Source organism: Macaca thibetana, chromosome 15, assembly GCF_024542745.1.
Source record: "Macaca thibetana thibetana isolate TM-01 chromosome 15, ASM2454274v1, whole genome shotgun sequence".
NCBI classification, from domain to species: domain Eukaryota; kingdom Metazoa; phylum Chordata; class Mammalia; order Primates; family Cercopithecidae; genus Macaca; species Macaca thibetana.
Genome location: NC_065592.1, coordinates 89,636,173 through 89,663,516, shown reverse-complemented (window position 1 = coordinate 89,663,516; position 27,344 = coordinate 89,636,173). Strand labels below are relative to the sequence as shown.

At 35.7% G+C, this 27,344-nt stretch overlaps 1 protein-coding gene across 4 annotated transcripts in view; it reads right to left on the bottom strand.

The window, feature by feature from the left end:
- Nucleotides 1-27,344, bottom strand: part of VPS13A (vacuolar protein sorting 13 homolog A) — a 247,441-nt gene that overhangs the window by 119,746 nt on the left and 100,351 nt on the right. For all 4 annotated transcript variants that reach the window (XM_050761071.1, XM_050761072.1, XM_050761075.1 and 1 more), the window contains exons 24-32: nt 22,043-22,127; nt 19,440-19,594; nt 18,843-18,999; nt 15,161-15,240; nt 13,479-13,538; nt 13,123-13,276; nt 11,917-12,033; nt 11,734-11,837; nt 1,920-2,087 (exon numbers count right to left, since the gene is read on the bottom strand). In XM_050761071.1, the coding sequence (XP_050617028.1) occupies nt 1,920-2,087; nt 11,734-11,837; nt 11,917-12,033; nt 13,123-13,276; nt 13,479-13,538; nt 15,161-15,240; nt 18,843-18,999; nt 19,440-19,594; nt 22,043-22,127 (1,080 nt within the window). The remainder of the gene's footprint in view (nt 1-1,919; nt 2,088-11,733; nt 11,838-11,916; nt 12,034-13,122; nt 13,277-13,478; nt 13,539-15,160; nt 15,241-18,842; nt 19,000-19,439; nt 19,595-22,042; nt 22,128-27,344) is intronic.

The window sequence follows — 27,344 nt, the reverse complement described above, 5'->3', positions numbered from 1 at the left end:
AGTCTTACTGTCTATATTAAATCTTAATTTTCTGCCACAAAAACTGAGAAACACAAAGACAACATATAAAATAAAAATCTAGTCCTCAGAACAAAGCTAAATGGGATCGTTGGAATGTCTTACAAATAGCTATTTCCCTTATCTCACTTTCCCTAAAGGGAAAAACGCTATTTCTCTATACAACCTCAGTGGACAGAGAGCTCATTTATGTTTGTAAGGTAAAAATAAATAAATAAAATATGTTTAAGAAGTTTCAAAATAATTTTCCAATTTCCAAATTCCAAAAAAATACTTCAATGACATAAAATATAATTACCTAGATTTATACTCTTATACTTAATTTTCATGTTCAAAGAAAACCTAACATTTTAGTAATTTCTAAGTATAAGTACAAGAGGGTTCAAGTGACATGATTTTTTTGGTTATAAAAATAAATTAGCTACTCAAGAGGCTGAGGTAGGAGGATAACATGAGGCCAGCAGTTCTAGACCAGTTTACGCAATATGGCGAGATCCTGTCTCTAAAAAAAAATTAAAAATAAAAAATTAGCAGGGACCTCTTGTCCCTGCTAATTTAATCTATTTGGGAGGGTGAGGTGGGATCTGCACGAGTTTGAGGCTGCAGTGAGCTAGAAGCACGCCCCTGTATTCCAGCCTGGGGTGCAGAGCAAGACCCCAACTTTAATTTTTTTTTTTTAAGAGAAGAAATTCAACAAGGAATACTTGTTTATCTTTACATTTTTGTATGCAAAATGATTTTATGGCTATAGAAAAACTGCATGATAACCTAAATTTAAAAGATCACAAAACAGCAACATTATATGGAATTAACCTAGAATTCTGAAATAACAAAAGAGGGCTCCACGTTCCCAAATACATTCAAATGAATACACAAATACTTTTCTTGCTTGTAAGAACTGACACACTTGGCCTATTTATTCCACTACAACCTTAGATTTGATTACCTAGTTCACACACTAAAACACAGAGACAGCATTTTAAAAGAATGAATAGTGATGTCATAGAGACAGGTATGACACCCACAGGAAAAAATATCAGCTGACAGCAAGGGAAAAACAAAAACCGAAACAAGAAAAGCATAAATAAGAATCGAAATGCCTTAGGGTGGAGTCATATAGGGGTTAAATCTAACTCCTTAAAGTCCCTGATATTCACAGAATGACAATGCAATCGAAAATATGATTTTCTTGTGTCGGACATAATGCCTGTAATCTCAGTGCTTTGGGAGGCCAAAGAAGGAGGATCACTTGAGGCCAGGAGTCCAAGATCAGACTGGGCAACAGAGCAAGACTCCATCTCTATAAACACTTGAAGAGAAAAAAAAAAAAACTTGGTGGTATGTGCATGGTGGTATGTGCCTGTAGTCTCAGCTACTCAGGAGGTTGGGGCGGGAGGATCACTTGAATCCAGGAGTTCAAGGTTACAAAGAGCTACGATCATGCCACTGCACTCCAGCCTGGGTGACAGAGCAACACCTTGTCTCTAGAAAATTAAAAGAACCTTTTCTTAATGATGACTTGAGACCAAAACAAACTTCAATTTATATATTCAGTATTTTAAAATTATAGTTGCAAGTCAGGCAAAACGAAGACTTAGGCCAATGACATATAAATGAAGGTTCTAATTAATATATAAAATATATATGATATATAATGTACATATACTTAATGTTAATATATAAAATATGTATTTCAATTAATTGGAATATTCCCATGTCAAAATGATGTTATATAAAGAAGGAACTACACATTTCAGTCATTATGTATAATAAATGGTACCCAGAAAATTATTTTAAAAATCAGAAAAAATTTCAAGCAGGGAATTCTTATTAGTTTTCATCCATATTTGACATACAGCAATTTCCAACTAGTATAAAATAAAAAGTAATTTAATACTTACCAATATAGAACATAGAAATTTTGTGACAAAAACTACTTCAATGCAACCAACTACTAAATTAACCTGAATGTCAACCACATTCATATCTGTGTATGCAGAACCAGCAGTTGCATCCATGTAAGAAACCATTTTGAAGCTGAAAACTTCTTTTCCAGTGATATAAACAGCCTTAATAAGAGAAAATTTAATTATCACAATCGATTTTCGAAATGAAGTGTTTTCAGTACAAAATAAAACAGTAAAAAATAACAAAACATAGTCAGAAAATCTCTCAAGTATTCACAAGCCAAGCACAAATGAGGCAACAATTCGATTACAACAGCTTTATTGGAACCTACACTACAAAGTTTTACAAATTGGTGGTGGCTATTCCCTTTGTGGGTCATAAAATCAAGGTAGTAGTTCTGGCTCCAGCTTTTTTCCTTTTTTCTTTTTTTTAATGGAGAAGAGAAGAAGAAGTATCTGAATATGTATTTTCAGTCTGCAAGTATACTTTTGTAATGAGAACAACTATGTATTTCTTGATTCACTGACAAAAATTTGAAAAACACTGTACATCTACACCTTACTGAAATCTATTCTTGATTTGAGGTATGTGAATAGATTTTTCTGGATTCTCCAAAGGAGTCTCCTCCTATTGCTATACTTCTGTTCCTTATCAGGTTGTAAAGGGCCATCTTAATTGCCAACCAGAAATCACCTCAGTGGTTAAAAATCTCAAGCTCTGCAACAACAGTTAAAAATGGTGGAGACAACAGGAGATGTAAAATGTTAAAAAAAATTTTGGAAGAGGGACAGAGCACTAAGCTCACAGCTTTCTCAATTCTCCTAAATGCTAGCGGCAAGCAAGAACAGGGAGCTGAAGAGCCATCAACAAGCACATCAGTTACAACTACAGAACAAAGAATCCTCCAGAACCAGATGTATAAGTGACCTCCGAAGGCTGAGGTACGAGACAGGGCTGAAAAGAAGTCTACAGTCCTGCTTCTGCCTAGGGTGCACAAAGCTGGAATGAGGGCCCCTCCAAACCTTAAAAAAAGGAAAAAAAAAAAAAAAAACAGATAAACTATGGTATCACAACTTTCTTAAAACTATTAGCAATCTGAGGTCACAGGACAACAAAGGTCCCTAAAAATCTAAGGACAAACAGGTACCTTCAGGGAGAAACAGAAAATAAGCACCAGTTCATTTGTGGTAGAGAGGAGAAAGAGATATCAGATACTATACAATATAGGTAAGAATAATTCAGCTAAAATGATAAAGGATAAGTGTGGACTAATGTGAGATGCAGAATCCCTGGGAGCCACACACGTGAGGAGCTCTTGAGAAAGATGGGGGCGGGGTGCAAGTGGGAAACAAGAGAAAGAACTCCACTGCAGAAAAGGCCCAAAGCACCACCAAAATTATCATCTTCTCAAAACAATAGCCATAAGAAACTAGTAAACCTTGTTGCCCTCAGGGCACAGGTGAAAAAACAGTATCCTAGGGACAACAGTAAAATATAACTCTGTATCTAGGGGAAGAACAAGAACTCTCCTGGGGCCAGATGATTAGCGGTCTCCCTCTGCTAGGGGAAGGGAAGGACAGTCAATCCCACATAGGAAATATGAGAGAGATCAATCAGATACCATGAGGAGGAGGGACAGGATGGTCAAGAATACTCCATTTCTGAGACTCATAGAAACAGCCCTGGCTAGGACTGAAAATGGACCAGGACACTAACAAGCCTATCCAAACCACTTTGCCTTCTCCCCAAATATGCACCACCAAGCTCACAAGCACTAAGAAACAAGCAGCAGGAGCCTCTAACATCTAGGACAGAGCTAAGAATGTGGAAAGCGAATTTTCTGAGGTACAAGAGTAGAAGAAAGGTCAAAGGCTCAGCACAGAGCAAAATCTGAGCAACACAGCCTCCACCCACCCTAAGCACAAGCTACAACTAAAGGAAACTAAAGCAGTAATGTCGTGAAGGAAATCATATTAATCTAAAATTCAAACCAAGCTAAGCTCAACCCCCAACCCCAAGCTAATAGCTTAGCAGAAAAGAGGCATCCCCATTTCCAGACATAAATACTATGATATTTACATCAGTCTCTATTATCCTATACATCAGTGGTCCCCAGCCTTTTTGGTAACAGGGAGCTGTTTTGTGAAAGACAATTTTTCCACAAGAGTGGGGCTCGGGGGTTGGAGGGTGGGGAGATGGCCTGGGGATGAAACTGTTCCACCTCAGAGCATTAGGCGTTAGATTCTCATAAGGAGCATGCAACCCAGATCCTGCGTATGCATAATTCACAATAGGGTTCACCTTTCTATGAGAATCTAATGCCCCCGCTGACCTGACAGGAGGTGGAGCTCAGGCAATAATGCTCCCTCGCCCACCACTCAACTCCTGCTGTCCGGCCCAGTTCCCAACAGGCCACAGACCGGTACCATTCCACAGCCCAGGGGCTGGGGACCCCTGCTATACATGATATGATGTCTGACATTCAATCAGTAATTATGAGATGCCCAATAAAAGCAAGGGAAAAAATTCAAACAAATAATAAAGGAATCAACAGAATCAGACTCATCTATAACAACCATGTTAAAACTAAAATTTTTAATTTTAATTAGTACGATTAATATGGTAAAGGCTTCTAGTGGAAAAGGAAAATATGCATGAATAGATGGTGAATATTATTATAGCAGAGAAAATGGAAAAAAGAAGAGTCAAAAGGACATATTAAAGGTTAAAAAACACGGCAACATAAGTGAAAAATACCTTCAGCGGGTTTGTCAGTACTTTCATCAGAGCCAAGGACAAAATCAGTAGATTTGAAAATAGGTCAAGATAAATTATTTGAATTAAAATGCACTAAGAAAACAATGGGAAAAAAACTTGAACAGAACATCCAAAGGCTGTGAGACTAAAAACAGAAATCTAGTAAGAATTTTAGGAATTCAAGAAAAGGAACAGGGAACAAGTGGAGGAGGACAAAACAGGGGAGCCGGGGGGTGGGGGAGACAGAGGGAGACAGAGGCAGAGAAACTATTTGAAGAAAACATGAAAAATAATGAAAGCCATCCAAGTAGCTCAGAAAAGCCCAAACAGGACAAATATCAAAACACAATTAAACTCATCTAGACACACTATATATAAATCCTGAAAGCAGTCAAAAAAGATGACAAGTTATGTACAAAGGAACAAAAATAAGAAATGTCATAGACTTCTCATCAAAACTATGTGTAAACAAAGAACAATGAAATCACATCTTTTAACAGTTGGAAAGGGGGAAAATACTATCAACCCAGCAAAAATGTCACTCAGAAAAATTAGGGTAAAATAAAGGTTTTTCCTACCTCCCTTCTCATCTATACCCCAAAAGCTGAGAGAATTCGTTACCAGCAGACCTGCATTATAAGAAATGGGAAAGTGCCAGATGCAGTGGCTCATGCCTATAATCCCAGCACTTTGGGGGGCCGAGGCGGGTGGATCACCTGAGGTCAAAGAGTTCAAGACCAGCCTGGCCAACATGGGAAACCCCATCTCTACTAAAAATGCAAATATTAGCCAGGTGCAGTGGCGCGCATCTGTAATCCCAGCTACTTGGGAGGTTGAGACAGGAGAATTGCTTGAACCCAGGAGGCAGAGGTTGCAGTGAGCTGAGATTGTACCACTGCACTCCAGCCTGGGCAACAAAGCAAGACTCTATCTCAAAAAAAAAAAAAAAAGAGAGAAAGTATTTCAGAGAGAAATACAAACAATAGACAGAAACTACATGAAGTAGTTACAGAAAGAGTTGCAATGAAGAAAAATGTAAAACATCTTTAGAAAACTAATTGCTCCAAAGAAAACTGACTAAACCAAATCCAGTAGGTACACATTGTGAGTTTTCAACATGTACCAAAATAAAGCAAATTATGATGACACCAAGAAAGACAGGAAACAGGAATTGGAAGTATGGTATTGTAAGATTCTTACACTATACGTACAACAATAAAATATTATTGGAAGATAGACTATGATTAAAGATATATACATTGTAAAACCCAAGAGAAACCATAAAATAAGTGATAATTAATCAAAATTCAGGCCAAAAGAAGGAATACAAAGAATAGGATAAGCAAAATTGGAACAATCAGAGATATCAGATTACAATCCAATCATATCAATAGTTTTATAAAATAGTCTAAACACAAATTAGAAGCCAAGAGGTTGTCAGATTAGATAAAAAAAAGATCTAAATATACACTGTCTATAAGAAACCCATTTTAAGCCAGATGTGGTGGCATGCACATATAATCCCAGTTACAGGGCTGAGGTGAGCTTAAACACAGGAGTTCAAGAATACCCTGGGCAACACAGTGAGACTCTGCCTCAAAAAAACGCAAGCTCACTTTAAACAAGAAGACATCCATTAAAAGCTAAAGGATAGAAAAAGATAGACCATGCAAATCTAACCAAAGAAACCTGGAATGGCTATATTACTACCAAAGTAGACTTCAGAACAAGCACAGTTACCACAGATAAAGAGACACATTACATATTCACAAAGGGGGCATGAAATTCATATATATTTATATGTACCTAACAAGAGATCGCCAAAACATATAAAGCAAAAAATTGAAAGAACTGAAAGGAGAAATAGGCAAGTCAATGATTGTAATCAGAAGCTTCAACACAACCAGTAAACAGAAAATCAGTAGCCTGAATAATTATATCCACCAACCTACTTGCCCAAATGGAACATTCAACCCAGCAATTGCTAAAAACACATATTAATTGCAAATACATTTGAAACGTTCACCAAGATTAATCATATATGTTCTGGGCCATAAAACAAACATCAACAAATTTAAAGGAACTGAAACGGTTTCTCCTCTGACCATAATGAATTTAAACTAGAAATCAGTAACAGAAAGGGATCTGCAAATCTCAAAATATTTAGAAGTTAAATAACATACTTCTAAATAGAAAATGGGTAAAAGAAAGTCAGAAGAGAAATTAGAAAATACTTTGAATTGAATGAAAATTAAAAAAACAATATATCAAAACTTACAGGATGCAGCTAAAGCAGTGCTTAAAGGAATACTTATAGCAGCAAATGCTTATAATAGAAAATAAAGACGTTCTCAAATCAATAATTTAAACTTCCACCTTAAGAAGAGCATATTAAATCCAAAGCAGGCAGAAGGAAGGAATTTTAAAAGAGCAGAAATAAAATTAAAAACAGAGAACATTCAATTGAAACAAATGCTAGTTCTTTCAAAGTATCAATAAAATTGATAAATCTCTAACCAGACTGATCAAGACATAAAGAGAAAAGACAAAAATTACAATCTCACATGCTAAGAAAAAAAAAAAAAACACATGTGAAAGACTACATAACTGCATGATTCCATTTATAGGATACTTTGGAAACTGCAAAACTACAGGAACAAAAACCACTGCAGTGATTCCAAGGTGCTGGGATGGGGAGAAGGGCTAACCTCAAAGGGCAGTAGTGAATTTTTAGGGGTGGCAGACCCATTGTATATGCTGAAAGTAAGTTACACACCAGTATTTGTCAAAACTCACAGAATTACAACTAAAAAAGGTAAGTTTTACTGTAGGTAAATTGTCTCAATAAATCTGACTTTAAAAAGTAAAAACTAAACCAAAACAGAAACTAATAAATAATTCTATCCAAAGGTTACTGAGGCCCCTACAACCTCCCAAAATATATCAAGCATCTTCCTGCTACAAGGCTTCTATAATTGCTCTTTCCTCCACCTGGAATGCTCTTTTGACAGAGCTCAAATCCACAGTTCAGATTTTTTGTCGAATGTTTCTACTGTAAAAAAGCATTTCTTGATAATCGTAATACGTGAATTACCCTGTCACATTACCCTGCTTTCTTGGTTTTCAAAGCACATATCACTCTCTAATATTGTTTTATATTACTGATTAACTACTATTTATTCCACGTGGAGAAAGGCTTTTTATCTTCTGCTGACTATAATATCTCAAATAGGCCAGGCGCAGTGGCTCATGTCTGTAATCACAGCACTTTGGAAGATTGAGGCAGGTGGATCGCCTGAGCTCAGGAGGTTTCAGGGCAGCCTGAGCAAAATGATGAAACCCCATCTCTACAAAAATCAACTGGGTGTGGTGGCGTGCACCTGTAGTCCTAGCTACTTGGGGGACTTGAGATGGGAAGATCACCTGGGCCAGGGAAGGTTGAGGCTGCAGTGAGCCGTGATTGTGTAATTGGAGAGCGAAAGAGAGAGAAAATTTTATCTATATATATTATGATTATATAATATATAAATTAGTTTTTTCTTAATTTACTTACCAGTATTTATACATATATAATTTACATATAAATGTATAAATTCTATATATATAAAAATACTGATAAATTAGTTAACAAAAAATTGAATATCCTCTGCAAGTTATATGAGTAGGGCGATATGACTGTTCCTCTCTGAGTTCAATAGAACAGATTTGCTCAAGACAGAGTTTAGAGCAGAAAGGCTGTGGTCTAGGAGACTTCAGGTACAGAAAAACGGTTAATAAAACACCATATCAAAAAATCGGTATTTTAAGTAAAAATCTATAAATGATGCGGCCTCCACTTCTTTCAACCAATTGGCTCCTGGAATCTAGGCTGTCAGGCTTATACTTACACTATTTTTCTCAAAGGAAACTGACTAGCCTCAGAGCAAGAGATGCTCTCAATTTGAGAAGCCATAAAATTGCTAGACCAGTTCCTGACCATCTACTGTGATGCCTGTCCAAAGTCCCTACATAAAGCTTCAAATTAGCTTTGAATATCTGGGAAAAAATGGCAAAGTTCTTAGAAGCGAAAGAAAGTCAAACTGTCATCAGAACTGTCAACACCAATAGGAGGCCGTAAGACATGGAGTAACTTGTGTTAAGATCATCTAGAAAAGAAAATTCAAGTCAAGGATTTAAAATCCACTCAAACTACCCTGCAAATATAAATGTCAAGGATTATTGTTCCTAAGAGCTCTGCCTAAGAAATCTACTGGAGAATAAACTTTCGAAAAGTCAAAATGATTGGTGATGCTGGCATAAAGACTAGTGAACTCTCCCATTTAATAAATGAAGAAATGTCCCTACTGCCTCCAGACTTCCCGTCAGCCTCCCTGGTGGGCACCCTTCGAAGGTGTTTTGTTGTGTTGTCTCCCCAGTGTTCCATCTGACCAACATGCCTGCAGCTAGAAAGTGGCTATTTTGGCTTAAGGCCACTCTCCAGACACACACCTCAAGACCAAATTACAGGAAATAATGACAAATAGCTTCTAACATCAAAAAAAGAAAGATACCCCAAGACAGTGCAAAACAGAAAAGAAAAAAAAGACAGCTACACACTATGTGCCTCCTTTGCAAATACACACCACTAACTATGAAGTATCTTGCCAACCCCTACTCCCAAACCCTGAATCTCACTGCGCCCTGAGATTTAAATATTGATTTAAGGAAACACAGGAGACAGTAACATGTTAAATAGCATGAAAACATAATCAGCAAGATAGAGGCTATGGAAAATTGTTCAGAATAAGATAGCAAAAAATGGCACACACAAGGGCAGAGAAGAAACTAAAGGAAATTCATAATCTATAACAGACTTAAGTGGTATATCAATTAAACGCAGTGAATGGATCTCCTTTGGATACTGAGTGCCATATGGAAAACAAAGTGAATCCCAGTCTCAACTATACACGAAAAATATTATCACTGATAATTCCATCAAACATTTAAGGAAGTAATAATGCAAATTCTATATAAATTTTTCAGAAAACAGAGGAGGAAAGCATTTCCCAACTCATCTTATGAAGCAAGTATTGGCCTAATAACAAGGCCAGAAAAGTTGAGAATAATTAGAAAGACTTGTATACCCATTACCAAGAATTAAGCATTAAAACTGGATTTTTTTAAACCTTTACTTTCAAAATATTTTTTATGAAGAAGATATCAGAAACTAATTTACTATGATATGTTTTCATGAGACTATCAGGTCAGCCAGAATCCTTTTTACCTTATGGCATATATAAATAAAAAGAGTATTTGTCCAGTGGTGCTACGGTAAATGGAGGATGCTGCTCCAAGACAAATGGGCTGGGGGCACCAACCTTTAAAGTTGAGGGGCTCAATGTTTCAGTATACTTAAAACTGACACAATAGTATATATCACTGTACAAGGCTTATGAAACTGATTCATAATCAGGTCTGATTTCATAAGGGCAAAAACCTTATGCCTCTCTGGTTCTTTGACACGTGGAAAGTTACTAAACAAGGCAGTTTGTTTAAATACCATGTACAATGGAATCAAAGTCAAGAAATAGGGAAACGGAAATGAAAATCGGGCAAGAAGACAAGAGAGAAAGATTTTTTTAATTTTGTAACTTTTTGTAAACTGAATTTTTAACCATGTAGATATATTAAAAATAAAATTACAGGCCAGGCACAGTGGCTCACGCCTGTAATACCAACATTTTGGGAGGCCGGGGCAGGCAGATCACTTGAGGCCAGGAGTTTGAGACAAGCCTGGCCAAACACAGTTAAACTCTGTCTCTACTAAAACTATAAAAATTAGCTGGGTGTGGTAATATGCACCCATAATCCCAGCTACTCAGGAGGCTGAGGCACGAGAATCACTTGAACCCAGGAGGTGGAGGTTTCAGTGAGCCAAGATTGCACCACTGCACTCCAGCCTGGGTGACAGAGCAAGACTGTCAAAAAAAAATAAAATAATATAAAATAAAAAATAAATATAAAATTACGAGACAAAAACAATGGGTTGGATCATGCTCTCAGTTCTGCATAACTTTTCACAGATACTTTATTTCTGTGAGCTTTACTTTCTAGACAGGGAAAATAAAATGGATAATCTATTTCTTAAATACTCTGATACTGTGATTTTTAAAATAAAAATAATAGAAACAAATAAAATCATGGCTTCTGGAAAACTTCTTGCTCCTTATTGCTATGAGTCATTTCTCTTTGATGTTGGAACTGTTTTGCTATCCCACGAAACAAGCCATAACAAGAAGATATCAGAAATAAGAATTTTTTAAACATAAAAATCAGGTCATCACTATATCATTAGTATTACTGGCAAAATCTACTTATCTATTTCCTTTCTTCTTGACATATTCCAAATACTGACTTCCTGACTCAACAAGTACTTCAGCTTTTCCTGATCCTACTATCTGATATTCCTTTAACCTCCTTAAATACATAATCCTACCTGCCTCAGGTAGGATGTTGCTGTTCAACTCTGTAACAGGAACCTTACTGTTTTATAACCAGTAACAAATTACCTAACCTTCAACAACTCATCATCCAATTCAAAGGACTCTCTTAACATTATTAAAACAACTATACTAGTGATCATTGATGAGAATAAGTTTTATTTAAAAAGCTCACTTCCTCAGACTTCAGACCCTCAAATGTATCTAAGATGCATTATGAGATTCAGAGTACATAAAGAGAACAACAAAAAAAAAAAGTGAAAAAGGTATTTACTACATTCTCTCCCAAAACTTTGTTCCTGGAGCATTATTTATACTTATCTCATTTATGAGATACTGCAATCCTCATTTGACAAATAAAGAAACAGAATCCAAGATTAGGTAACCTGCTAATGGTCACACAGCTACTAAGGAGTAGAGCTAAGAACCCAATCACGCCTGACTCCAAAACCCACACACATAATAAGCCACATTACTCAATTCTGACAACTCTCTAAATGATACCTATGACCACTCCTAAAGGACAATCCTATTTAATGATGTACTATTACTTAATTTAAAAAATTCTTACCTTTTTGTATATAGCTGTTATATCAGAATCTAAAACAATTATATTCCTTAGCTTTGCATTTATTTCAGTTTCTGAAGGCCTCATAATCATCTCAGAATCAAGCCCTAAGGGAACAAAAGAATTATTAACTGCCTTTTCTTTCATTTAATGTATTTTAATTTGCTTTTTGTGAAATTTTATTACCTTCAATCTTAATTTCAGAAATGTTACGTTTCTGATCTTGAATAAAGATCTGTAAACATGATAATTCTGCTAAAATCTGCAAAGTAATGATATCTTCATTTGTGGATAGTTTTAAAGCTGCAAAAAAAAATTCATATGGTAAAACATGAGGAAAAATGTTTAGCAGTTACCTTACTATACTTATAAAGTAACTGAAATATCACCACAAATAGTGATATTAGAGAAAACCTGATCTGCAATTCAGCTGAAAGCAAGGTATAATATGCCCTATTGAATTGAAAATTCTAAAAAACAATCAAATCTAATGAAAACAAAAGGAAATAGACAAAACATTGTTTCTAGAAGAAACTAAACATTTGAAACTAAAACACTGTAACTATAAATTTCAAAATTTTTTGAGAGCCAGTAATTACTAGGTGGTACCTGTCATTATCAAAATTGCAACTTTTCACTGCTTCGAAAGTATTATACTCTGATTTTAAAATATGCTCTGATACTCTTGTTTTTTGGGTTTTTTTTCGAGACAGAGTCTCACTCTGTTACCCAGGATGGAGTGCAGTGGTGCAATCGTAGCTCGTAGCTCGCTGCAATCTTGAATTCCTGGGCTCCAGTGATTCTCCCGTGTCAGTCTCCCAAGTAAACTGGGTCTATAGACATACACCACCATGCCCAACTAATTTTTAAAATTTTGTTGGAGACAGGGTCTTGCTATGTTGCCCAGGCTAGTTTCGAACTCCTGGCTTCAAGCGATCCTCCAGTCTCAACCCTCACAACACTCGCCTCCCTGCACTGGGATCACAAGCACAAGCCACTGCACCCAGCTGACATTACTCAAATTTTGTTAGTCATATTTGTCTAATCTAAAATAATGTTATGAAATGCATTAAATTTTAATTTGAATCTAATCCTCCTACTGGGATCGAGGTGGAAGAAAAAAAATTTTTTTAATCTAACACTCCTACAGTATAATCTTAAACTAAAACCAATTATTATATATGATAAACAAAAGCAACACTTTCTTCAGCAGTAGTTTCCTTTATTTTCTAAAATTATCCTAGCATATAATGAATCCTTCTAGATATTAACCTAGGCAACAGAATTCTGAAGCCAATATTTGAAGTTAATGATAAAGTCAGAGTCTAGATTTCTTGACCTACATGGTTAAAAAAGGAAAAAAAGTTGATGCTAAATTTTTAAAAAACATACCTAATTTTTTTATGACATCTCCTTTGTCTTCAGTCTCTGTAGTGGACACTGGGGCTGATTTTTCCTCTGATTGCGGAAGGATATTATGAAGATAATTTATTGTATTCAGAAGTGCTTCAGTGTGTAAATGAATATCCAAAGAGGAAAAATTTACCTAAAGAACAAAGCTGATTTTAGTGATAGGTCAATAAATATTTGCTTGCCAGCTGTCTACAAGGCACTACGCTTTGTGGCATAAAGGATACAATTTATAATATTTTCTTATCTTTAAGGATCTTACAATTCCAGTTAGAAAATAATTTCCATAAGAAATAGAAATACAGTATATAATTAAAAAATAAATTATCTACTCATACCTTAATCAATTGTAAAACATTGTTATAGGTACTTTTCAAGTTGGGTACATTCTTTTCAGCCTATCCAAAGAGAAAACAAATCTGTTAGAACATGGTAGGAAGACATACAAATACAATTACATTATAGTCCTAATACACATTTATATAATTTTCCAGCTGTTCATATACATATATATATATATACATATACACACACATATAATTACCTAAATAAGCAACTGCTTCACCAGAACAAAAGAAAATGTAAGTATGGGACTCTTTGGCACATAACAAGTATTCAATAAACGTTACGTACTATCATTCTTATTATCAAGAGAGGAAATGTTGGATATTATCAAGTGTGGAGAATAATCATTCGGTCATCAACAACTCTGTACGGTTCTTCCTAATTCTTCCTGTATTTAAAAACAAAATTTGTGACAGAATTGTCCACCAAGTATCCAAATACTCTGTGTTCTCTTTTTCTTTTTAAAAAATTTAATATTTTTGATTGACAAATCATAATTATATACACTTATGAAGTACAATGTGATGTTCTGACATATGTACACAATGTTAAATAATTAAATTAAGCTAACTAACATATCTATCACCTCACTTTCCTATCTTTTTTTGTGGTGAGACATTTGAAATTCACTTTCTTGGTCGTTTTAAAATAAACAACACATTATTATTGACTACAGTCCCCCGCTGTATAACAGATCTCAAAAATTATTCCTCCTGTCTATCTGGAACTTTGTACCATTTGATTGACAACTCTCTATTCCCTCTCCTTCCCTCCCTCCCATCCCTGCTACCCTCTGGTAACCATCACTCTGCTCTCTACTTCTATGAGTTCAGTTTTATTAGATTCCACACATAAAGAAGATCATGAGGTATTTGTCTTTCTGTGCTTGGCTTATTTTGCTTAGCATAATGTCCTCCACATTCATCTATGTTGACACAAATGACAGGATTCCCCCCCTCTTAAAGGCCGAATAGTGTTCTGTTTTGTGTATATATCATATTTTCTTCATCCATTTTCTTTAGGTCTAGAACATTGTTATATAAAAGCTATATAATGCATATACTACAACAAAAATCCTAAAATATCTAGTCAATAATGGATAGCACAAGTGGTTTTAAAAGTGATTAAATGCTTTCTGCATTATTATTATAAAGTAATTATTAAAATAGTCTGACACATATAAAAAGAAGTCAGCAGAAACATGGAAAAATTAGAAATAGACCATAGTACATAGAAAAGCTTAACAGATGATAAAATGAATATCATAAAACAATAAAAAAGGAATGGAGTTATTGACCCTAGGAATATCAGGTAACTTCACAAAACAGTGGAAAATAATGGGAAAGCATCATCTTGTATCACATATAACAATATACTCTATCAAGACTAAAAAGTGTGTTTCTTTCTCAGTACCCCTGTTGAGAGAAAAAAAAATCAAACTCCAGGTCATTTCTACTTAGAATATAATCTTCTTATTTTGCTATATGAAGTATTTATAAATCACAGCTATTTAATACAAGATGACAAAATCAAAAAAACCTTAGTATTAGGAGTTACAGAGATTATGTTAGAGTGAATGTTAGACAAACTGAATAATACCAAACTTACAAAACGTGATTATAACATTTCAGCTGCATACTTACCATATTAAGCAGATATAAATGAAACTGCTTACCTTTACATATTCCAGCGTTAACAGGTCTTCCATTGTGTTATCCAGCGTTGTAACCAAATAAACTGGTTTCCTGTTTTCATCTAAAAATAATTTTTTAAAAATTATCTTTTCATAGGAAAGGTAACGAAAATAAATTCAAGCAATCTTATTAATTATGTAATTGCAAAAGAAGGCTTTCCTGTATGAGTTCTGGACCTTGGATTCTACCTTACTCAAGTCAAGTAAATTCTTTGTTCTTTAAACTCTAAAAATGTAATTTCTCCTCACAATTCCCTTACCTCCTCATGTGCCACAACACTGAAGTCTCATACCCTTCTAAACCTAGATAGGAGGTAAGGTAAGAAAAATAGGAATCAATTAAAGAGAAACCAGAATGGTTTTTAGGAAGAATGAAAGGACAGGAAGAGATATCTGGCCCTGGATCACTGAAATAACTAAAAAGGAAATCATCAGAGTCCTTGAAAACCCAGCTGTTCAGAAGACAGAACAGGAATGAGATGAAACAAAGTTTTCTGTATATTAGTTTAGATTAAAATAAACCCTATTACCATGTAATCAGTCTTTATTAGTTATACTGATATGGACAGGAGACAGGGAAATACTGGGTAGAAAAGGGCAGTTTCCCAGCAAAGGCCCCACCCTCAAGCCTAAAGACCGGAGGCCCTAAGTGAGAACAAGCATTTCTGTTTTTGCACCTGAGAAGTTGCCTTTTGGCCCACCATACCCACCATCCTGTGCCCATATAAGCCCAAGGCCTTAGTGGGCACAGATACACGCATCTGAGCATTGAGAAGAGCAGAGGAACAGAGTGGTGGATAGTGGCAGAGAGTGGCGGGGTAGCATGGCAGAGAAAGAGAGAAGAGGAAGGACATCTGGATGCCGAGGGGAGTTCAGCCAGGGGCAGTCAGAGAAGAGTCCATCTGCTGGACGGCCCAACCTTAGCGGGAAGACCACCTTCCCACTCCATCCCCCACTTCCAGCTCCTCATCCATCTTGCTGAGAGCCACCTCCACCATTCAATAAAACCTTGCACTCATCCTTCCAGCCCACATGTCATCCGATTCTTCTGGTACACTGGGCAAGAATTCAGGCCATCACACTGGCCCCCTGCCCTTGTGATAAGGAAGACAGTCTATTGAACTGATTAACAAAAGCCATCTGCAGATGGCAAAGTTGAAAGAGCATACTGTTAACACAGCCCCTTGGGCTTTAGGAGTTGTAGACATTTACCCCTAGATGCTGCCCTGGGGCCGGAGCCCAAAAGCACTCCCCACAGCCTCTGCACCTGCACATGTGCATGCTCCCCCTAGAGATGTGCACACCCCTGTGGCACGTCCTGCGAGGGGGATTAAAGGAACTCTCCCATTTTAATATTACTGTTTCTGCTCAAAATGTGCTATACTAAGAAAACCACTGTAGAAGAGAATTTTTAAAAAGCCTTTAAAACTGTCATCACCAAATGACTTATGGTTGCTAGAAAATTAGTATCTAAAGACTGGAAGAAAGGACTACAAACTAATCATACAATTCCTGAGGAAAAAAATGCCACAAATTGCACAAAGTCCTCCAAACCCAATGCTTAGCACATAAATCTGTTTTCTACTGCAAGAGCTAGCCACACTTGAAGCCTTAAAAAAGTTCCCACTTTGTTTACACATTTATTCATTCATTGAACAAGCATTTACTGATCATTTACTTTGTGCAAGAAACTGCTATTCACTCCCTCTGAGAAAACAGAAACAAAAATATTACAGAAATAAGCACAATAATAACTGTATACTCTTTTTTCTGTTTGCAAGGGTTTTTTAATCCTTTGTTCTTGGGAAAACAAACGTAAGAATAAACATAAAAATTAGTAACTGCTATAAAGTTCCTGGGTTATTAGGGAACACTGTCACATTGGTTTACTCTTCTTTCCAATTACTAGAGCAAACTGTTTCTTGATGATTTAGCAATCATGTTCCTTGGTATTTACCCAATGAAACTGAAAATTTATGTCTACACAAAAACTTGCATTCAAATGTTCACAGCAGCTTTATTAACAATTGGCAAACCTTGGAAGCAACCAAGATATCCTTCAGTACATGAATGGATAAATAAACTGTGGTACATCCAGACAAGAGAATATCATTCATTGCTAAAAGAGAAATGGGCTACCCAGTTATGCAAAGACATGGAGGTAACTTCAGTATGTATTACTAAGTGAAATAAGTCAATCTGAAAAGGATATATATGATTCCAATTATGTAACATGCTGGAAAAACTATGGAGACACTAAAAGGATCAGCAGTTGCCAGGGGTTACAGTGGGAGGGAGGGACAAATAGGTGGAGCACAGAGTATTTCTAGGGCAGGGAAACTACTCCACATGAGAAGGTAATGGTAGATGCATGTCATTATACATGTCCAAACAGAAAGTATAACAGCAACAGTGAACTTTAAATTGTGGACTCCTGGTAATAATGATGTGTCAGTGTAGGTTTATCAATTGTAACAAATGTACCACTCTGGTGGAGGATGTTGATAATGAAAAAGCCTATGCAGGTATGGGTACGAGTATATGGAAAACTTCTGTACCTTCTGCTCAATTGTCCCATGAATCTAAAACTGCTCTAAAAAATAAAGTCTATTTAAAAAATTTTAATTCCACCTCTGCTCATACATAATATTACTATGCTACAAAGGAGTTCAATGAAATGAAACTGGTGTCCTAATAATTCCCTCTACTGTTCACAAATATCTTTCAAGAAAAAATCCAAAAAATAGAAATGAAGAAATATAAATACAATCCTCCTAATTACCTAACATAGGAAACAGAACACTTCCTTAGGGATCATATATCCATTATGATTCTGGAACACAAAAGGTTTGCAGTAAACAGAACACTGCCCCCTGCCCCCAACAAAGATACCTACACTCTAATCCCCCGGAATCTGAGAATATGTTAACTCATACGGCAAAAGGGACTTGGAAGACATGATTAAGGTTAAGGTTTAAGGTATATTATCCTGGATTATTGAGGTGTGTCCAATCTAATCACTGGAGTTTGAGGAGTGGAAGCAAAAGGCAGAAGACGAGGTTAGAGATATGGCAACATGAGGAGTATCCGATGCCTTGTAGTGGTTAGCGGCTACATGCAAAAAGCAACAGATGCCTAAGGGCAGCCATCTGCTAACAGGCAACAAGAAAACATAGACTTAAAGCATGTGTAAATGAATTTTGCCAACACCTGACTGAACAATGAAATGGACCCTCCTCTAGTGCCTCCTAAAAGGAAATCCTACTGACACCTTGAGTTTTGCCCAGTGAGACGTGTGTCAGACTTCTGCCATACAGAACTTTAAGATAATAAATTTGTGTTGTTTTTAAGCACACTAAGTTTGTGGTAAATTGTTAGAGCAACAATAGGAAACTAATTCAGTGTTCCAATAATCAGTTAAGTAGATTTCAAATTCAACCATTACCATCTGATTTTCCATAATGAATAAAATTATCTTCATTTTATCTCCGGTGTACCCACCAGATTACCAACTATAAAAGTTAAAGATTAACTAAAAAAGGAATGGTTCTCTGAGAATATTTTGGCAAATGTACTGATTCGGAGCCTAAAGAATTGAAAACTCTCTAGCAGGTAGTCAAACAATGAAATCAATTTATTTATTTTAAAAAATAAAGATTCTCACCCAAGTATTCTGGGCATTTTAAGCAGAACTCTTTCAAAAAGGCATTTGCTTTCAAATCGTATGTTCTAATCTCAATTTCTGTGCCCAATCCTAAAACATGAATTTCTACCACAGATAGTTCACAATCTCCAACAAGGTGATAAAACTCGATCAAAACCTGGAGAAGAAAGAAAAAAGAAACTACCAGTACATAAAACAAAAACATGTTTAGTGCATAGTGGTTACATGTGAATATATGAGGTATACATACAATTGATATATTATTATCTAAAATTTAGGAGAGATTTTATACTCACACAGACATACAATACATACACAACATAAATAACTGTTTTCACAAAAACATGTATTGAATACCCACAATATATCATTTAAACCCCTCGCTCTTGATTAAGGAAGTTAATCTTATAAAAAAAAAAAGAAAAAAAAAGGAGTGAAGAAGAATCACACAGCCAAGTCTGGATTTAGTTTAATTAGGGTGAAAAAGATAGTGGGATGAAAAAGATAGTGCTTATTAACAATGAGACTGTATCGTAATCTGTAAATAGTAGAAACAGCAAACAAATTAAGCCATGTCAATTTCACCATAGTACCTACCTTTGGTACTTCAAATCGTATTTTAAATGTAGTCATATTTACTGAACAATCCTGCTTTTGTAACTTTCTGGTTCGAATACTTTTAACTCCAGTTGGGAACTGAAGAGGTTCGTCCAAGGGACTACATGGTGCATCAAAAAATTCCTCCTCTGAATCTAAATTTCACAGAACATTATTTAAGTCAATAATTAAAATGATCAATTTAACAGTATTTCAATATTTTTCTGAAATAAATATGAACACAAAAACACTAAGGCTCTCTTTTAAATATAAAATATAAACATCAGAACAAAAATAAATTGAAAATAATATAGACATTACTGTACTTTTTTATTGTCAATTTTAAACAAAGGGATACTGTACTTTTAAATAACATTCTTGGCGACTAAGCAGCATGGAACATTATAAGATGTAATCTTTAGCCTAAGAAGCCCATCTTTTGAAATCATTAGTCTATTTTAAAATCGCTTAAATTTTACAGGAAATGTCAATGCCAATGATATACACACCATGAATACTCAAAGTAATGTGTTAATATGCTCACTCTACCTGGATAGTGTAACACGACTTAGGTATAAACTCTGCAATGTTAGCAGCAGAGTTTGAATGAAGTAAACTGAGATCAAGCACTGCTTTGTATACGTGTATACATACAAATATAGTATATGTATATACATGTTGATGTACATACACACATATATTGATATTAAAAAGGACTAAAAAGCATTAGATAACTTAGTAAAACCAATAAAACAAGGTTTAAATGAAACAATCAGAAGTATATCCCTAATAAACTAAGATTGAAATTAAAGTAGATGATCTCACAAACAACTTCTCTCCGGTGACTATAAATAAATAAATAAATAAATAAATAAATAAATTGTTCTCTAAGAAACCAAGAATCGGCCAGGCATGGTGGCTCATGCCTGTAATCCCAGCTCTTAGGGAGGCTGAGGTGGGTGGATCATGAGGTCAGGAGATCGAGACCATCCTGGCTAATACGGTGAAAACCCGTCTCTACCAAAAATACAAAAAATTAGTCAGGCGAGGTGGTGGGCGCCCGTAGTCCCAGCTACTCGGGAGGCTGAGGTAGGAGTATGGCGTGAACCCAGGAGACGGAGCTTGCAGTGAGTCAAGACAGTGCCACTGCACTCCAGCCTGGGCGACAGAGCAAGACTCCGCCTCAAAAAAAAAAAAGAAACCAAGAATCGACATGGCAATTTCTGTTATTTAACATTTATCAATTTTTAAAGTCTTAAAAATATAGACATACACCTTTTCTAATATGGTCATTAAAAAGCAGGTATTTGGTATCAGAATAGTTACAAGTTTTTATATGTAAATGTAGGTAATTATTAAGATGATTCTCCTTTAATAATATTTTTAAAAATGTTTTAAATATACTATAGCAAAATTTTCCAAATAACTAAAAAACACATTAGAAATTAGGACATCTATGAAGTTTTGTGGCATTTTTTAACTCACAGCCAAATAAAGATAATTAACTTATTAGTGGTCCCTGTCACTTTTTTTTTTTTTTTTTTGATTCCGACTCTCGCTCTGTCGCCAGGCTGGAGGGCAGCAGCACGATCTCTGCTCACTGCAACCTCCGCCTCCTGGGTTCAAGCGATTCTCCTGCCTCAGCTTCCCGAGTCGCTGGGACTACAGGTGTGCGTCACCACGCCAGCTAATTTTTGTACTTTTAGTAGAGACGGGGTTTCACCATGTTGGCTAGAATCGTCTCAATCTCTTGACCTTGTGATCCACCGGCCTTGGCCTACCAAAGTGCTGGGATTACAGGCATGAGCCACTGTGCCCGGCTGGTCCTTGTCATTTTGAGTTCAACTTTATACCCAAAAAATCCCATCGCAAAAACAACTTTAAGGAATTGTGCTATTTTAAGTAAATTTTAGTTAAAATTTCCTGAAAATATACAAATATTTGCTATTGCCTGAAATTTCTTATATGACTATTGAAGACCAAAATATGCCACTCGAAAACATGACTTTTTGGCATAAGGATTATTATACTGAGTCAATTATTTTGAGAAACAGCAGACAGGAAAAGCTCTGAAGACAGATCCTAAGTTTCCCTTTTGTAAGGGAAATTAACATTAATAAGAGAAATCTACCCTGTAAAGTTATCTTCCTTTCTGTTCCAGGGAAGATGACTCTTACTCACAAGACATTCTTATCAAAAGAGAAAATACTGACAAATCTGCGTAAGAAACTTTACCCTTGTGCACCATACGTTTTCTGGTCGCCTTCCCATATACCTTGCCTCCCCAGCAACCCCTATCCCTGAAGCTCAAAACCTCTTTTCCTTTGTTTAAGCCCAAACTGATATATAAACCCAAATTTTAATCACCACCTTGAGTTACTAATCCCTGAGTTTCTCGCATGTACCCGTGAAATATGAATGCCAGTAAATCTGCTTGTTTTCTCATGTTAATCTGTCTTTCCTTCCTAGAACCTCAACCAATAACCTAGATTTTAAAAGGAAAAGGTATTTCCCTTCCTCTATGTGGTCCTTTGAGAAAAATATGCCTCAAAACAGAAATTTTAATAAAGTAAGAAAAATATCCTTAAGCAGTTTCATTTTACCATCTTCAGAAACAGACGGAAGTTCCAAGAGAGGAATTATTTTCTGTGAAATCTGTGATGTTCCCAAAGAAGTAGATGTTTGAATCTAAAAGAAAAGTAATTCACTGTTGATTAGCACAAAAATGTTTATTCACCGCTTATTCCAAAGATGTTTATTCACCGCTTATTCCAAAGATGTTTATTCAAAGTTCTACAACAGTTTTGACAAAAAGCTATCCAATTTGAATTAACTGAGAACATATCAGGTCTAAATTAGAAAAATACATTATAAAACACAGATTTTAAAGAAGTAGTTTTACAATTTTAAGGCTAAATAAAAATTGTAGAACTGTTGTAATAATGTCCTTGATGAAGGCTTTGAGTAGAAAGAGATCTTATATTTTAACTCAACGTAATATTAAATCAGGACATCTGTGAGGAACACACAAGTCACAATACGTAAAGCCCCTAGAATTGGGGAATTTAGTTTTATTTTTAATCTCTGAAAGGTATTTCAGGAAATTTACTTTTTTACAGTTTGGGGAAATAGAGCATATATAAAAACAAATCATACAGTTTAAAAAATTATAATAAAAGACCCATCTGAATTTTCCAACCCAGCCAAGCAATAAAACATTACCATATCCTGACCTAGAAGCACCTTCTTATGTGTTCCTCCTGGATCTCATTCCTCCTTGTCACGCTCCCTACCTCTCATCATGATCTTGCTTTTATTTAGTTGTTTGTACTACAGCACCTATGAATGATTATCTAAATAATACATCACTTACTCCTGCCTCTTTCCAAACTGTAGCATATATGACATACATTTTCCCGTGACTTCCTTCTTTTACAAAACAATGTTTAAATTTTAGCCACACTCATAGTTTACTGAACTTTACTGTGACACTGCATTGCACTGATGAATAAACCACTACTTATTTGTCCACTATACTGTTGGTGAGCATCTGTGTTGCTTACAGAGTTTTGCTTTTGCTTGTATGCTTCTCATATATTCTAGATACAAGACTGGACTTGTAAAAATATTTTTGCAAATATTTTTCCCAAGTGGATGGTTAGATGGTTTGCCTTTTCACCTTTTTTTTTTTTACAAGTCTTTCAAAGAGCAGAAAAATTTAATTTTTATAAAGTCCAATTTATTTTTTTTCCTCCTGATATAGGTGCTTGTGGCTAAAACTTCCCCAAAGAGTAAAATTATATATGTTCACCTTATTGAGCACTATCAAACCATTTTCATAAGTGGTGATAAGACATTACACTAACACCAGCAGCACAGTTTCAGTATCTCCATATCCTCACAATGCTTAGGGTGTTCAAAGATTTTAAATTATATCAGTCTCTCACTGGCCATGTCATCCTAGTTTTAATTATAATTTCACAAATGCATAATGGTTGCATATCATATCAAACACAAACAGCTTCCTTGGTTATTTGTATTTCCCCTTCTGTGAAATTCTGCTCATTTTGGAAAGCAGCAGCAGCATTTTTTTTTTTGAAGTACATTATAATCTACTGCACAAAGTACATAAACTCTAAAGTTCAATACATTTTCAGAAAGTAAACACACTCAACCGACCAACTACCCAGGTCCAGTACGAAACATTACAAGCAACTCATAAGGCTCCCTTAAGCTTCTTGCAATCATTAAGCATCCCCCCAAAAGTAACAACTATGTTACCTTAATTTCAACTTTTAATGTTTTGAAATTTTTGTATCTTACATTTATTAGTGAAACTGGGCTATTATTTTCCTCTTCTGTAATGTAGTTGTTAGGTTTTAGAATACAAGTTTTGTTAAGCTCTTAAAGGAATTTGCAAGTAATCCTGCATTCTATTCCCTAAAATACCCTGGAGTCTTGAGGGAAGCTCCCCCCATTCTCGATCACTGCCCATCACTGTTACATGTACAAGTATTTTTTTTCCTGAGTAGTATTCTACTGTATGAATATACTATTTTTTCTTATCCATTCACTTCTGGATAGACAATTGGGTTTTATGCAACTGTTTACTATTATAAATAACCCTACTATGAGTATTCTAGTTCAAGTCTTTTGATGGGCATATGACTTCATTTCTCTTGGGTAAAAACCTAGGAGTAGAATTCCCAAGTTATATGGTACGTATATACTTAACCTTATTTTTTAAATCTACCAAACTATTACAAAGGGTTATGCTATTTTCAAGTTTCACAAGTAACGTGTGAGACTTTTAAATCCTTGTCATGGCAATACCTTGACATGGTATTATCTTTCTTCTTACTTTTAGCCATTCTAACCATTGTGCAGTAGTATTTCTATGTGGCTTTGATTTGCATTTCTCTGGTGAGTAACAAAGTCGAACATCTTTTCATGTTATCTGTTTAGTCATTTATTATTGAGCTGTTAGTCTTCTCATATATTCTAGATACAAGACTGGACTTGTAAAAATATTTTTGCAAATATTTTTCCCAAGCGGATGGTTAGATGGTTTGCCTTTTCACCTTTTTTTACAATGTCTTTCAAAGAGCAGAAAAATTTAATGTTCATAAAGTCCAATTTTTTTTTTCCTCCTGTTATATTTGCACTTTTTATATCCTAAGATCTCTTTACCTACTGCAAGGATTCAAACATATTCTCCAACATTTTTTGTTCCAGAAACTATACTTGTGGACTTTATACTTAGGTCTATGTTTCATTTCAAGTTAAATTCCGCATATGATATAAGATAAGGGTTGAAATTAATTTACTTTCCACATGGAAATCCGGTTGTTTCAGCACCATATGTTGAAAAGTTGATCCTTCCCCCACTTAGCTAGGCTGGCATCTTTGCAATAAATCAAATACATATTAACCATATATTGTACAATTATTATTATTATTTTTTTGAGACAGATTCTCCTTCTGTCACCCAGGCTGGAGTGTAGTGGCACAATCTCGGCTCACTGCAACCTCCACCTCCCAGGTTCAAGTGATTCTCGTGCACAGCCTTCTGAGTAGCTGGGACTATAGGTGTGCACCACCACGCTAATTTTTATATTTTTATTAGAGACGAGATTTCATCATGTTGGCCAGGCTGGTCTTGAACTCCTGGCCTCAAGTGATTTGACCAGCTGCAAGGAGAAAGAAGACTGTGCCTTCAACATTTTACTTAAAAATCTCCACAGCTAAATATCCAAGTTCATCACTAGAACATAATTTAACCAAGATCTTTGCCACTTTATAACAAGGACCACATTCCCTTCAATGTCAAGTAACACGTTCCTCATTTCCACTTGAGGTCTCACCAGAAACAGCTTGAACGTCCATATTTTATATCAACAATTTATTCAGCGATAGAATCTAGGTTTTTTTCTAACATATACCTCAAAATTCTTCCAGTCTCCACACATTACCCAGTTCTAAAACCACTTCCACATTTCTAAGTGCTTGTTAAGCAACAACTCACTGCTTGGTACCAAAATCTATATGAGATAGGTAGAGCTGCCATAACAAAATACCACAGACTGGGTAACTTAAACAACAGAAACCTATGTTCTCAGTTCTGGAGGCTACCTCTATCATTAGCTTACAGATGACCTCCTTTCTGTGTCCTCACATGGGCTTTCCTCAGTGTGCATGCATCTCTGGTGTCTCTTTGTGAGATCAAATTTCCTTTTCTTATAAAGACACCAGTCAAACCACTCTAGTGGTCTCATTTTAACTTAATCACTGCTGTAAAGAATCTATCTGTAAATACAGTCACAATGTGAAATAGCAGAGTTAGGGTTCAGTATATAAATTCTGAGGGATACAATTCAGCCCATACACTACGTACAAATTTAACAACATATATTAAACGAACAGAAGCTACAAATCACCAATTTTTAAAAACTTAAAAAGACCTAAGCAAATGGAAAGATACACCATGTTAATGAATTGAAAGACTCAATACTGCTAAAATGTTAATTCTCCCAAATTCGTGACACAATTTCTATCCAAATCTCAGCAGGAATTTTTGTGGAAATTGATAAGTTGATTCTAATAGGCAAAAGAATCAGTCGAAAACATTTTGGAAATACAAAAAGTTGGAGGACTAACCTTTCTGGATTTCAACACATTAAGCTATAGTATAATTAAGACAGTACGATATCAACAAAAGGACAGAAACAGATGGAAATGGTAGACACAGAAATCACTGGAAAAGAACAGTCTGAAATAGACTTACACAGTCTATTTATAGTCTGTGTCATATATAGTCAACTCAACAGTAAAAGAATGGTCTTTTTAACAAATAAAACGGAAATAACTATAAATGCAGATGTAAAACTAGAAAGAGGATCCCATCACATGCACCACATAGAAAAATTAAATGGATGTGAGACCTAAGTATAAAACCTAACTCTAAGAAATTTCCAGAATAAAGACATAGGGAATGGGTGCAGCACAGCAACATGGCACAAGTATACATATGTAACAAACCTGCACGTTATGCACATGTACCCTACAACTTAAAGTATAATAATAATAAATAAATTAAAAAAAAAAAAAAAAAAAAAAAAAGACATAGGGAAAAATCTTCTTGACCTTAAATTAGGCAAAAATTGCAGGGATGTGATACAAAAAGTTCAATATCTGGAGAAAATATTGCTAAATTCAATAGTATTAAAATTAACCTTTTGCTCTCCAAAAAACAGTTAAAGAAACAAAAAAACTCACCAACAGACTAGGAAAAGAATATTGCAAAACACTAAAGTGAACACTAAAGTGTTCAGGAGTAATGGGACATTAACTTACTTTTTTTTTTTTTGAGACAGAGTCTCGCTCTGTCGCCCAGGTTAGAGTGCAGTTACTCAATCTCGGCTCACTGCAACCTCTGCCTCCAGAGTTCAAGCGATTCTCCTGTCTCAGCCTCCTGAGCAGTTGGGATTACAGGCGCCCACCACCATGCCTGGCTAATTTTTGTATTTTTAGTAGAGACGGGATTCCACCATGTTGGCCAGCCTGGTCTCGATCTCCTGACCTCAAATGATCTGCCTGCCTCTGGCTCCCTAAGTGCTGGGATTACAGATGTGAGCCACCACACCCAGCTAGTAAGGTACTCTCTAACAGACTGAGGATAAAACTTGTTTACACTGGTGGCTGGCAAGATGGCTGAATATGAACAGCTCCAACCTGCAGCTCCAGGCAACATCAATACAGAAGGCTGGTGATTTCTGCATTTCAAACTGAGGTACCCAGCTCATCTCATTGGGACTGGTTAGACAGTGGATGCAACCAACGGAGGGTGAGCTGAAGCAGAGTGGGGCTTTGCCTCATCCAGGAAGTGCAAGGGGTCAGGAACTCCCT